At 40.2% G+C, this 14,228-nt stretch overlaps 1 protein-coding gene across 1 annotated transcript in view; it reads right to left on the reverse strand.

Annotated features, from left to right (window-relative positions):
- Window positions 1-10,451: 10,451 nt before the first annotated feature.
- Window positions 10,452-14,228, reverse strand: part of LOC311134136 (arf-GAP with GTPase, ANK repeat and PH domain-containing protein 1-like) — a gene marked incomplete at its 5' end in the record, with an annotated part of 28,446 nt that continues 24,669 nt past the window's right edge. Inside the window, one exon of the mRNA XM_084167729.1 lies at window positions 10,452-14,141. Within this exon, the coding sequence (XP_084023855.1) occupies window positions 13,884-14,141 (258 nt within the window). The 3' untranslated portion in view covers window positions 10,452-13,883. The remainder of the gene's footprint in view (window positions 14,142-14,228) is intronic.

Genomic DNA, 14,228 nt, shown 5'->3' on the forward strand with positions numbered 1-14,228 from the left:
CTTCTACAGCAGCTCCTTCTTCCATGGCCTACATGACAGTGGAGCGCTACCTGGTCGTGGTGCGCACCGGCCCCACGACCCTGGGGCCCCAAGCAGGCTAGGCTCAGAGGCCTTCTCTGTGGGTTCCTGTCGTATCGGGTGAATGCTGGCAATTATTGCTGATAAACAAAGGAGTCCGCTCATACTGAACCTTGATCATACGTTTATTCATATCACAAGCTTTCAGCATGAGTTACAGGTGACATGCCCACCCGGAGAGCGACGCCTCAGATTGCAATGGCCGCTCTGCCCTCTCCTTCGTTTTTCCCCCAGTATATATAATCTCCCCAAGATGTGGGTGGCTCCCTCTACTGTCCAATCCCCTGTCTACAACACACTTCCTGTCTGTTGTATGTGGCGTTACACTAAAACATTCCCTCCTGATACTAAAATCAACATTCTTTCAGTTCCACTTAAAAACCATTAACAAAGACATAATCCTAATACACTACATTTCCCCCCTTCGAGACTAACTAAAAGTCTCGAAAACAAACAGAATAGGATTATGACCAGTAACAATTTATCTTATTGAGTATCTTTAACATTAAACCAAAAACATTCTCCTCTAGAGTGTAAATACCTTTCTATGAAATATGAATAAATGTTTATGAAGTGTGAATACATTACTATGAAATATGAACAAATCTTTATGGAGTGTGAGAGCGAAAAACTGTCCGGCAACCTTCGTTCCAAATCCATCCATCAATCAAGACAGTAAAATTTTCTCACGGTCCCTCTGCCCCAGGCAACCACCTAGGTACTCCCAATGAATTCATGACTCTTTATAAATGCATTTGAAACTATGATGCAATTAAATACACATGAAAGCCCCAGCAAACAAAATACTATCCAAAAAATGTCCACACCAAGGCTGGTCAACCCATCGGACCCTATAGTGGACCTCTCCCTGCCTAGACTCCCTGTCCCTAAGCATTCACGAAATAAACAAAAACATCTAAGTTCCCCACATGTATTCAATAACATCAAATATCATTCTACAAAAATTAATACTTAAGAATATGACACAAATTATGTATTACACATGCAAATATGTCTATATTTCATTGCAGACACTGGAATGTAGTCCACTACACTTCATCTCCTCCGTAGTCTCGACTTCCAATGTATTGTTGATGATGGAATCGGAATCTTTCCACACCCTCCTTGTTCCATCTCCTCCAGTCATTGTCCTTTCATATTGTCCCTTCATATTGTCCTTGTTTGAGTATTTCAATCTCCACATATTCCCCCAAATGCTTCTGGAAGAAAAGAAAAGACCAAACAGTATCTTTTGCAAAACAACACTTTCAAATTAAACATCAATATCAACTAAGAATATAAAAATTATATATAAATGATGTATGAATCACTATAAATGATAGAATAATGAACTAGGATAATACGATTCATTCATACACTTCCCCCCTTTGATTCATAACATCATACTAAAATCACACCAATATTGAAAAAAATTTGAAAAAATGATGAAAACATCAAAAAGGATATTTATCCATTCAGTTCCACTTGTCCATCTTCATCCAGATCAGGAACAGTCAACAACGGCATCTGAGTGTTGTCTCCAGGCATCACTACTCCAACCTATCTCAATATCATAACTTTCTCAAAGGTCAGTAACAAATTACAAACATCACACACAGTGCTATCAAACCTGCTATTAAAATGTAATCCATCACTGCTCCTACTGGCCTAACTGATCTTGCAACCAAGTCTTCGCTGACCATCCAGCTCCTTCAGATCTACCAAATGCATCCCTTATATTCTTCAATGCATATATAACCCTGGTGATAATATCTGAACTATCTGGACTCAAAGTATAACTAATATTATCAATATGATCTTCCCAAATGTTACACCATACCATGGAAAAAGTCCCCCCTTCTCCCTTAGATTTATCCTTCAATGATAGGTTTGAAGACTATGACATGTCGCCATGTCTCTTTTCACCCTATTTCCAAACCTAGATTCAGATTTATCTGTGTCTGGTGCTACCCCTCTTTTAATGGTAGAAACCTCATATGGAAGCTTCAACGTTGACATGTAACAACATCCTGTCCATCCATAGGGTAAGAATATATACGCTTTATCACCACAAACCCTCCAAATATCTCTAAAATTCCCAATAGTCACATTGTCAGGCAAAAGTTAATCTTTCACCATCAAAGTCCTGCTCTTCTTACTACCTGGAACATAAAAAGTTACATTATATTTGTCATCTCTAATCTTATGTTCATGCTTATCCAAAGTCATCATATAATCATCACAATCTGATATTCCCATGAACATACCCTTTACATCATATGTTTTATTAGAACAAAAACAACTTTTAGCCCTCACTGCTTTCACCTCCAATGCTTCAGGGTTCGCTGTTACCTGATTTTCCTTACCGTCTAATAAATTCACATAGGGTAATTCATTTAACCAAGAACACCTAAACCTAGGCTTAAACAAATGGTTTGACAACGACATTACTTTATCTGTCAATGCTCGTTGCTGATACAACAGCCATGACAAAGCATAAGATTGACACGCACTCGATAGAGGTTGAGCGACCGTCTCTAAAATGGAACCCCACGTCTCTGGTGCTGGAATTCTCAACAGACATGGACCCTCAAGATTCCTCACTGATCTTAAAAAAAAAAAAAAATCTTACAGAATGAGTTAACTGCTGGAACCAAAGATTCCTACCTGCCCATCCATTTTTAATTTTCACAACAGAAGAATCAAACCCATCCATTTAGTTTCTCTCTTCCCTAACGAGCGGTACTGATCAGATACCTCTCCTTGTCTGTCATTAAAATCAAAGACCTCATCCTGTACCTCCATGATAGTATCCTTCACTATTTCAGATGAATCTATATTGTTCTCTACTACTATCTGCTCTCCTATTTTAACCCTATTCGTACTATCATTGACAGCACTCTCCATCCGTAACATAAACCCCTGAGTCCTTCTTGCTACCCCCTTTAATTTCAGAAAAGTTGTTGTCGGTGTCATACTTCCTACATTTGCTATTGCCATCGTATCATTAATCCCTTCCAAAGTTACCATTAAAGTAGTTGATTTAGTTGATGTATTAACACTCTTAACTACTTCTAGTGGGAAAGTTACCGATATCCTCTGTGTATTATCTACTGTTGGAGTGACTACTGTAATCTACTCCTCCTGAACTCCTTCGGTGACTGTGGAAGCTTCAACAGATTTCACATTTTCCATTATAAGCGTCACTTTACGAATTACATAGCCTTTTAACCAATAATTCTTAACCGGAACAAATTTTAATGCTTGCACTAGATAAGTACACATATATTCTCCCTGATCTTTCTCTGTAACATTACGCAAAATAAGTGAACAGTCACTCATAACCCTCTTCCACTTCATATTGTTGTACAAACTATACCTCCTTTGACTAGGTGCAACAGCTTCTACTCCTGGTCCTGATAACAATACTTCTTCTCCATAATTATCTCTCCATGTGGGAGGAACGTCCCCATCCTAACCCTAATAAGTATTTTTTCCCCTAAAATTGGTGCTGGAGCTATTGGTTCCCTTATAATCAAATGCGATATATTTATGGCTTTAATAACTATCAATGTTGAAAGAGTTAAATTGCTTCTCACTGTTGTTATAATAGACTGAAGTGTTGATGTCATTGTTGTTACTTCATCCATTTTCCCCAAAGCTTTGAACTCTTTGCTTGTACTTCCATCTATCACCACTAGTGTCACTTTTTCAACTCTCAGTCCTACCTCTTATCCCTGACTTTCAAACTTTTGATTATAAAAAATACACCCACAATTACCTTGATCTTCCTGCTGGGAATTGTAAATATAGATACTCAATCACCCTCAATCTTCTCTTATCATTCAGCAACGCATCTGCTCCTAACAGATCTAAACTCCTACCATATTTATCTTCCCATTAAACTCTAAAAATGTCCTTCACCATTGTTCTCTCTCTCTTACTACTAACTAACATTGAAACTTAGCTTACTGTCTTAGAGTTCCTTCAACCCTAGTTCTCCTAACTTTTTTTAATCTAATCTTTTCTCCTAACCTTTAAAAACCTTTTTCCACTGATTTATTCACAAAATCCCTTTACCACCAATTTTTAGAATATGTGATTGGGAAGTCCCCACCTGCTTCTGACTTCTTCACACACAGACTTGGCAAACGACTAAACACCTTTTAGCCTAGCCTGAAATCTCTTGGTGTAAGAATGTAACCCAGAATAACAGTCACCCCTTTTAACTTTATTTTCCAGACAGATTGTCTAATAGGCAGTCTAATAGATTATCATCCTTCCTATGATATTATCTTTTTAAGCCAATATGATTCCCAAAAACCCTACTTTTTAAAATCTTCGACCAGACAGCCGTCTAGTGTACATCTTATTGTACAGTTCAATTTACACAATGCATCTCTTCCCAACAATGCAATAGGTATATGTTCTAATATTAGTATGTCTATTTTAATTTCTCTTTGATTTTTATAGCAGAGCTCAATTGGTTCCTTAAGAGTAATTAGCTGTTTTACTACCTCAAATCCCTATCCTAATTAGTTAATTTTACATAGTGAGATGTTTAACCTCTTTAGGCTGAACACAGATAAAAGCTTTTCCACTATTCACTATCACTTCTCATAGTCCTTTGTTTTCACTTCAATTGTTAGATATTTTCTCTTCTTCTCTAATCGGTGCTATCAGCTGACACCCCCCTTCGTATCTTCTAGGCACTCTAGAATCCTTAGGGTTCACCTGGAGAACAGGTGATCTTCACTTGCTCCTTTATCTTCCTTAGAAATGTTCTCTGTTGTTTCCTCCTGGCGCATTGCAGTCACAGGTAAAGTAACCAACCTGTCCATAATTATAACACTCTTCTGAAAGTTGCTGGAAGTGTAGCTGAAATCTTCCTCCTCCTTCTAAGCCTTCTCGTCCTCTTCCTCTCCAATTCTGTGTCTGTCCAGAAACTGGCTGTGGATATGGATAACTGGTCCCGCCTTGGTGGCTGGTACAATTGCATTTGATATTGTTCAGTTGAAGCTGTAGCAGTGATTGTTGATTTGGTTCACTCTGATTCTTCAAAACCAAAGCTTCTCTTCTCCACCAGTTGTATGATTGAGTTTTCTGAGAGTTTCTTGATCCTGTTCTTTCTTGCTGTTGACATATCAGGATTCTTCAAAAGCTTATATTCTAAGTTCTGTCCTCGAAATATCATCTTCCATCATCTTCTTACTATTGGCCTTTCCTTGACCTCAATGTATTATTCTTCTCCTCCAATTCTTGGGATTATTTTCTCAGCAGGTTTTCTCCTTCTGTATCTTCTCTTCTTGAGTTGTTCATCCAGTTGTGTTACTTCTTCTAAACTAGTCGCTTTATCCAGGCATGATAAGCATCGGTCTATATCTTCTTCTATTTCTTCTGTGCCAGTCCTTGTAGGACAAACTCCTTTTGAATACACAGCACCTTTAGTCTCCTCTTTATCGCTGTCTTCATCTGAACTCGAATCTCTTGTATCCTTCTTTCCTCTCTTGCCAACTTCCTTCTGATCACAGAGTCATATCCACCCATGATCTCTTCTCAATCACTCTGATCTTCATCTTCATCTTCTTCAAGTTCCATCTTCCTTAACCTCACTCTTCTCTACCAGACATCTCATTTTCTTCCTTCTGGAGTTTTGGATTCATCTTCATTGTCGTTTCTGCTTGTCCTCTATCTATTATTCGTTCATCTTCATCTCTGATGCAATAATCCCCCTGCTGGAGGATCACTGGAAGCTGAGGATAAACATCCCTAAGCTCTACTTCCTTCTCATAAGGTGGGTGTCTTTTTGCTGAATCCGTATGTGAGAAAGGTGTACTAACTTCTGCCATTAGTTTTTCTGTCACCTTCTCTATACCTTTGTTTATCTTATCGCTGGAATCTTTTATCAGTTTTTGTTTGAGAATGAAGGGCAACTTTTGTTTCATTTGCCGGATAACCTAGCAATACTTTAGTTAAAGGATTACTATTTTGTACTATATCAACCGGTGTAATGACTTTCATAGCCTTGCTGTCCTTTCTCCCCATTGTAACTACTCTTTTATATTCCTTTATTGTGAATTATTTTATTTTAGACTATATAGCCTATGGCTTCCCCCCTTTAATTATTAATATAAACCTAAACAACAACAACAACAACAACAAAAAATCAATCAACCAAAATATGAATATGAACAAATTTAATTAAATGTTTTATTCAAAAACCATTTCTAATTAAAATAAAAAATCAATTAAAAAATCAATTAAAAATTATGAATAATTAAAACCAATTTTTATTTCTATATCCTATCTTACCAATTTATCAATTAGTGGTGGCTATCTTACCACAACCCATCAGGAAAGAAAATGCAAGTAGTCAACTTCAGACTACAATCCTAAAAACAAAGCCTCTAACCTTACCATCACTACAATTCCCATAAACCCCCTTGCTCTATAAGCACCTAATTATCTTAATTTTACAGAATAATGTCAGTCCTTGATTCCCAACACAATTCCAATCAAACCCAAGTGATGCCAGAGACTCTAAAATGCAATTTTTAATGAATCAGTATTTGCCAAGCCTATGTGAAATTGTCATAACATCAAATATCCTGTAGGGGAAGATTTTGTAACCAGACCAGTACCAAAACCTTTTTGACTTGATCCTCTGTCGCGTCACGTGACGTGTACGTCAGCACCCCCTCTCTTTCTCTCTCTCTCTCCTGTCGTATCGTCCTATTGCTCCTCTCATATGACAAAAGAACAGAGACACAGGAAAATATTTTAGTAGTTAATGCAATACTGAGTTACTTCAACCATATTCAATATTCCCCCACTCACATTCGCTCTAACTCAGGACTAAATAGATCGCTCAAAAACATTTTTATTTTATTTTAATCCGTCATTTAATTTAATTCATTATAATCCGTCAACATATATCTAATTTATAAATTCACTACATCCCAACAAATAGTTTCATTTTCAAACAACAGCCGCTTTAAACCTAGAAGATTCGTGTTAAAATCTCTCCTCTTTTTTCCCTCTTCTGTGTCTCTGTCTCCCCCTGCAGTGTAACAGATGTGTTGTAGTTTAGTAAAATCCCACGCATGCGCGATACATTCAAAAATACTTTTTCACCGTGGAAGGGAGTTTAACAGTCCTGCTGTACCTCCGTTTTCCCCTCATAGTCAACAACATTTAACAGCGCTCACAAAACATAGAACCTGAATTACACACACACACAAACATAATTTAAGAGGCTTTATCCCATCGCAGTGGACCTCTACGGTCACATGTTATCATGCAGCATATTAGCATTTAGCCTTAGCCTGTATGCACCATGTAGCATAAAAAACAATGTACCCGACATTGCGTCTTTAATTACTTTTTCCTTTTTCCTTATAACTTTAGGCTGCCGTGAGTATGGATATTTTATGAGAGGCTACTCCAGACAAATGCTTCGTCAACCACCAGCTGAGATGTAACATCAATAGAATTTATATTCCAAAACTCGTGTCCCCAGAACACACCTGAAACCCCTAACGCGTTACCAGGATTTCATGGCCCACCCTATGGTCGCCTCGTTTGTTCCGAGGGCTTATCAAATCCTGCAATGTCCTAACTTGTATACATATCCTGGCCCCGATTGTTCTTGACTTACTATTCAAGCAACACATCTCTATAGCAAATGTATAGGCTCTCTCCCGTTTTGCGCTGTTTTAAAAAATTTCATAATGATTAGCCAGACCCCCCGTTCTCAGCAATAACGCCACACGAGGCACATTTCGGTCCTAATGGTACATCCCTCCAGTGTACAATCACATAGCATCCAAACTAACAACTTCCAAAGCTGTGAGGAAAACTCACCCTTGTCTGGCCATGACTTCAGAACGAGTTAGCTTGGCGGCAACGAATGCAACAAAGAAGATTTGCAGACCAGCCCCACATTGGGCGCCATTTGTCGTATCGGGTGAATGCTGGCAATTATTGCTGATAAACAAAGGAGTCCGCTCATACTGAACCTTGATCATACGTTTATTCATATCACAAGCTTTCAGCATGAGTTACAGGTGACATGCCCACCCGGAGAGCGACGCCTCAGATTGCAATGGCCGCTCTGCCCTCTCCTTCGTTTTTCCCCCAGTATATATAATCTCCCCAAGATGTGGGTGGCTCCCTCTACTGTCCAATCCCCTGTCTACAACACACTTCCTGTCTGTTGTATGTGGCGTTACACTAAAACATTCCCTCTTGATACTAAAATCAACATTCTTTCAGTTCCACTTAAAAACCATTAACAAAGACATAATCCTAATACACTACATTCCTCTGGGTCCTGTCTGTGGTTTTAGGACTGCTGGATAATGCAAAGAACATAAATAGGACAGCACTGCTTGACATGCTTTTATTGCCGCACAAACGTTTCGGGTATGAGCCCTTCTTCAGCGTGCAAGGCAATGGCAATCAATGCCAACTGAACAATACCACAGAGGTGGGCATAATTATAAATTCACAGTCAGTATTGGCCCAATCAAGAGATCCCAGCAGAGAGAGCTGTGGTGGTAACATGAAAATCTAATAAAGATACTGTATATAGACACACAAAACAAATACATTATGATGTCATTACCTGCTGGATAACGCCCATGTGACGCTGCTGGAGTGGGACGAGCTGGGCTGCTACATCTATCCGCAGCACAATTTCGTGGACTGGTATGCTTCCCACACCTTCCTCTACCTTCCTCTACCTGATCTTCTAGTTCCTGGGCCCGGCGGCCATCATCATGACCTTTAACATGCTGAACCTGCGGGCGGTGTGGGCCAGCCCTGAGGGGCCGGTGCAGGGAAAGGAGTGGGGGGAGCTGTGGCTGGTTCTCCCTATTGTTTGTGCTGTGCTGGCTGCCCTTCCACATTGTCTTGCCGCTGCTGCTGGTGGACTAGCTGAACCCGAAGGTGCTGAGCTGCCAAACGGTGGTCCAGGCCCTGTCACTGTTCCACTGCCTGGCCAACCCCATCCTCTACAACTTCCTCAGTAGGAGTTTCTGTGGCAACCTCATCGCCGACTTGGCTCGCCACCTGCCCAGCGAGGCTGTCGCCAGGGGAAGGGACGAGAATCACGTCAACGTAAAGGGAGGGCAGCGGCCAATGAGAAGGCAAAGGAGTTGAGTGACGCCTGCACCAGCCAATCGGATGTGGAGTCTTAACCCATTGTTGAGCAGTAACAAAAACTAATGTGGTGTAATGTCCCTTTGCCATTCTTGATGTCTTTTCATTTCATGCCCAGTGGCATGACATTTCCAGGAACGGAATATCGTCCATGTCCTGTGTCCATAAACACTGATGTCGAGGAATGCAGAGACAGGCTTAAGCACAGATCAAGAGAGTGGTGACTAATTCTACATTTTGTAAAGTTTGATTTGATTATTGTCAAAATTACCTGTAAATTAATATTATTATTACCTTATTAGTCTTTTATTCAGATTGTTTTTTCTTACGTTGTTTTGTTGTAAAATCGTAAAACCTACTACTATAATCTCTTCAATAACACTATGGCCCTGTCTAGCTCAGTTGGTAAAATGGCGCTTGCAATGCCAGGGTTGTGGGTTCGATTCGCACGGGGTGCTAGTATGAAAAAATAAATAACGTATGCACTCACTAACTGTAAGTTGCTCTGGATAAGAGTGTCTGCTAAATGACTAAAATGTATATGAACAAGCTACTGAACATGAGCGATAAACCAGCTTCAGGATATGGATATATCAAATATCCAATTACTGTCCTCTTTACTCTGAAATGTTTGGTTGGTTATGGGTCACAACCTTCGTGTCTTCTTCATATATGAACAAACAAGTTATTAACCTCAAAATGAATGTCATGCTGCCCGTATATTTTTGTCACAACCACAATAAAAAAAAGATGACAACTCTTAACTGTCAATAGTTTTGGTACAGATCAGGTTGTCACTACCTGGCTATGCTGACATCTTTCTGCTCTGAGGAATCGGGTCGCATCCCAAGTGGCACCCTATTGCCCAAAAGTAGTGCACTACATTGGGAATAGGGTGCTATTTGGGACGAAACCAGGATTCATTAGCAGGTTTCTGTTGCTTGGCCTGAGCTGAAACTACAGAATTCTTGAATGATTATATTCTGCCTTCTCATGCTGCCTCCCCATGGCTGACACTGGAAATGAGTGTTTCAGGTTCACTTGTTCATTTACCACACACACACACACACACACACAACCTTGCATAGCAAAACACTATACATGTACAGAGACAGATCCATGCCTGAGCTTTCTTTAACCCTTCATGTCAATTCATTCAAATGACAAAATACCCAGAAACATATTATGAACTTTTTATTCTGTTGCTTTGTTGTATGGTGTTGTTTTCTATTTCCTTCTTTTTTTTTAAGCAGATAAAAGTTTCACATTAATATGAAATACCCCCAAATCTATAAATAAAACACCACAGGTTGGACAGTAATTGTATTGACAGCTAACTTGAATGAGCCATGAATCATGTACATGAGTAGAAAAACACTGCAAAAAAAAGAGAGAAGCTTACACAATTTACAGACACAAAGTCATTGGAGATTTTCATTTTCATTTTTTAAAAAAGACTAGCGGTATGATCATACTACAGTAGATTTGTAAGTCCCAATATTCAAGCAACATGTTCCTTGTGGTGTTATGATAGTCTCTAATGTGGCCACTAGCTAACTTTTCATTTTCAGCACAAGGCCAATGATTTATCTTACTAATTATCCTTTTGTACAGTTGGAATGATAATCGAATGACGTCTGTGACTTTTGGTTTTGAACCCCTTTTTCTTTTGGAGGTGGCAGTTCACCAAAACATTCCCAATATTTGCAATACATTCAATCAAACTGAAGGCATTTCATCTGTTCAGCTAAAATAGGACATAGAGCAACTGCACTAGTGGGTGTCTCTCTCTCTCTCTCTATTCTTTCATACGACTACACAGTATATCAATTTTTCTCATTTCTGAAACACACATTATGCACACACATTACAAGTCTACATCTTGGATCTCAAAGTGATGTCATGGAGATACAGTCATGTGAAAAAGTAAGTACACTCCCTGGAAAGTTGTCTTTTTTTGTACATATTTGGACAGATGGATATGTAATCTTCACTTCAACACTTTTGACAGATAAAGGTAACCTAATTTAACAAATTACACTGAAAGATTATACTTTGCAATCATTTATTAATAAAAAAACAACAGAAATGCAATTCTGCAATTTGCCCACTCTTCTTTACAGTACTACTTCAACTGTCATGTTCGAGGGCTTTCTTGCATGCACGGCCCGCTTCAAGTCCCCCCACAGCATTTCGACAGGATTGAGATCTGGGCTTTGACTCGGCCATTCCATAACCCTCCATTTCTTATTTCTGAGCCATTCTGTTGTAGCGTTGCTTGTGTGTTTTGGATCATTGTCCTGTTGCAAGATCCATGTTCGGTTCAGCTTCAGCTTTTTGACATATGGCCTCACATTCTCCTCAAGAATTATCTGGTACAATATGGAATTCATGGTTGACTCAATGATGGCAAGTTGGTCCTGAGGCAGCAAAGCAGCCCCAAACCATAATGCCACCGCCTCCATGCTTTACGGTTGGTATGAGGTTTTTCTGTTCAAAGGCAGTGTTTCGTTTTCACCAAACATGGCGTCTGGCATTGGGGCCAAACAACTACACCTTTGACTCATCTGTCCAGAGCACATTGTTCCAGTAGTTTTGGTCTTTACCCAGGTGTTGTCTGGCAAACGTCAGTCGTGTCATATTCTTTTTTGAGAGCAGAGGCTTCTTCCTTCCTGACCTCCCATGTAGGCCAAGTTTATGCAGTCTCTTTCTGACAGTTGACTCATGCACTTCAACATTGATTGTGGCAAGAGAGGCCTGTAGATCCCTTGATGTTACTCTGGGCTTCTTAGAGACTTCTATGAGCATCTTTCGCCCAGCTCTTGGGCTGAATTTGGTTGGACGACCTGGCCTACGTAGATTGCCATTGGTCTTGAATTTTCTCCATTTGTAGATGATCTGTCGGACAGTAGAATTATGTATTTCGAATTGCTTGGAAATGGATTTGTAACCCCTCCCAGACTCATAGGCATCAATAATCTTTCTTCTGAGGGCCTCGGATAGGTCGTTTGATCTTGGCATGCTGTGTTACCACACACCCATATTGTTAAGACCAAACCAGACCAAGTTTCTAATCTTTATGGAAGGCTGGACCCTCCCAAGTTACTCTCTAATGATTTTCACCTGTTTTGGTGCACCTGATTCAAATTTTTGCCATTTTATGTGATGGTAAAGGTAGCGGTGTACTAATATTTTCCGCATAAGGAAATTGCATTTTTGTTTATTTTAATTGCATAACATTTTCAAAGTAACATTTTTTTTGTGTGTGATTTGTTCAATTGGATTACCTTTATGAATTAATGTGGTTGGAATTTAGCTCAAATATCCATGTGTCCAAGGGGGTGTACTTACTTTTTCACATGACTGCCAAATAAAATAAATCACAAAATCTGTCACAGTTTTGAATCTCTCAACAGCTAAGAGTAACCCCTGTGTATTACAAACAAGAACCTACCATACAAACTTCAGAACATACAATAACATTCTTGAACATGAAGTACTTCTCAATATTGATGACTATGACAAGTAAAGTAATAATATCAATTTAATATATGTCTTTCTATACAATTATTATTTTGATCTAAATTCTTAAAATACAAATCCTATATCTGTCGGACAGTATTTATTTTGAATTTGACCTCAGCTGAGCAATGTTCAGTAACTAGCAATTGGTGTTGGTCTTGGCTCCACTGTTTAGTTTCTGTATGAGTAAGTACAATGCCATTCAGAGGATTCAATGAGCCCCCTCATACTCCTTTTATCATAATGTAGCATCTTCATAGATTTAGCTGCATTTTGAGTTAACCTGTTCCACTTCACGTCAACCTAACCATCGAAATGTTTATATTGAATTTTAAACTGACATTCTCTGCCACCGAGAACGGAAACCATCTTCCCGTTTTCATTTTGTAGTCTGTTATCATGGGATTCCAAGCACCTAGAGGTACAGTAGTGTGAGAAAGAGCGACAAATCCATTGTCTCACACTGGTAATTCAATTATTGCAGTTCTGTACCTCTGGTTCATTTTCCTCTCCCAGCCCTGTGGTTTGAGAGATGTGATTGGGCATGAACCCAAGTCAGCATACAGCACGGGCCACCATTTTGGCCCCAGCGCTTGTCATTACATTATCCCTTTGTCTTTCTGTCTGTGTGTTACTAAGGTGCCGTGCACGGGGGGGGTGGTGTAGCAGTAGCACAGCTTTTGGCAGGTCAAAGTTCCCACCTGGAAGAGTCGATCATCAGCTTCATAGTGGGGACAAGGTAGCCACTGAGTAGATTCTCTCACTCGCACACACACACACACACACAGAGCCAGGTAAGAGTGAACTCTGCCTTCTCGGTGGTGACAGTATTGGCTGCTTGTCCATTCAGTCCTTTTGGTCTGTGACTACATCCTGGTGTGACTTTATGAGTTCCTTTTTAGAGGACACTGTGAGCACACAGCCTCCCCCTTCAACTAGTGCCACCCTGGCATACATATGCTTACAAACACACATGCACCACCCACACAACCTCACACACACCAATATTCTAACACACACTGACACACACATCCACCCAAACAACACATACCCACCTCTCTCTCTTACACGCACACACACACACACAGAGACACACACAGTGTTCTCTAACCCCTGTCCCATTAAGACACTGCTCTTCTGGAGCTGCTGCGACTGAGGCTGCCGGCGCTGCTCTTGCGGGAAAGGCTGGGTGTTGTGGCAACCGAGAGGCTTGGTGTCGTGGCAACAGAGAGGCTTGGTGTCGTGGCAACCGAGGGGGCGGGCTCGTTGGGGCAGCCGTACTGCAGGAGGATGTCGGCACACTCCTGACTGCCAGCATAACGTGCGAACGTGAGGGCTGTCTGCCCCTGGGCGTCCCGACACCTCACATCACTGCCATACTGCGACCAGGGAGAGAGAGGGGGAGAATGAGAGAGGGCAATAAGATTCAGTTGAAATTCGTAGTGGATAAAAAAAACACATGTATA

This window comes from Coregonus lavaretus (assembly GCF_964263955.1).
Source record: "Coregonus lavaretus genome assembly, chromosome: 8".
NCBI lineage: Eukaryota > Metazoa > Chordata > Actinopteri > Salmoniformes > Salmonidae > Coregonus > Coregonus lavaretus.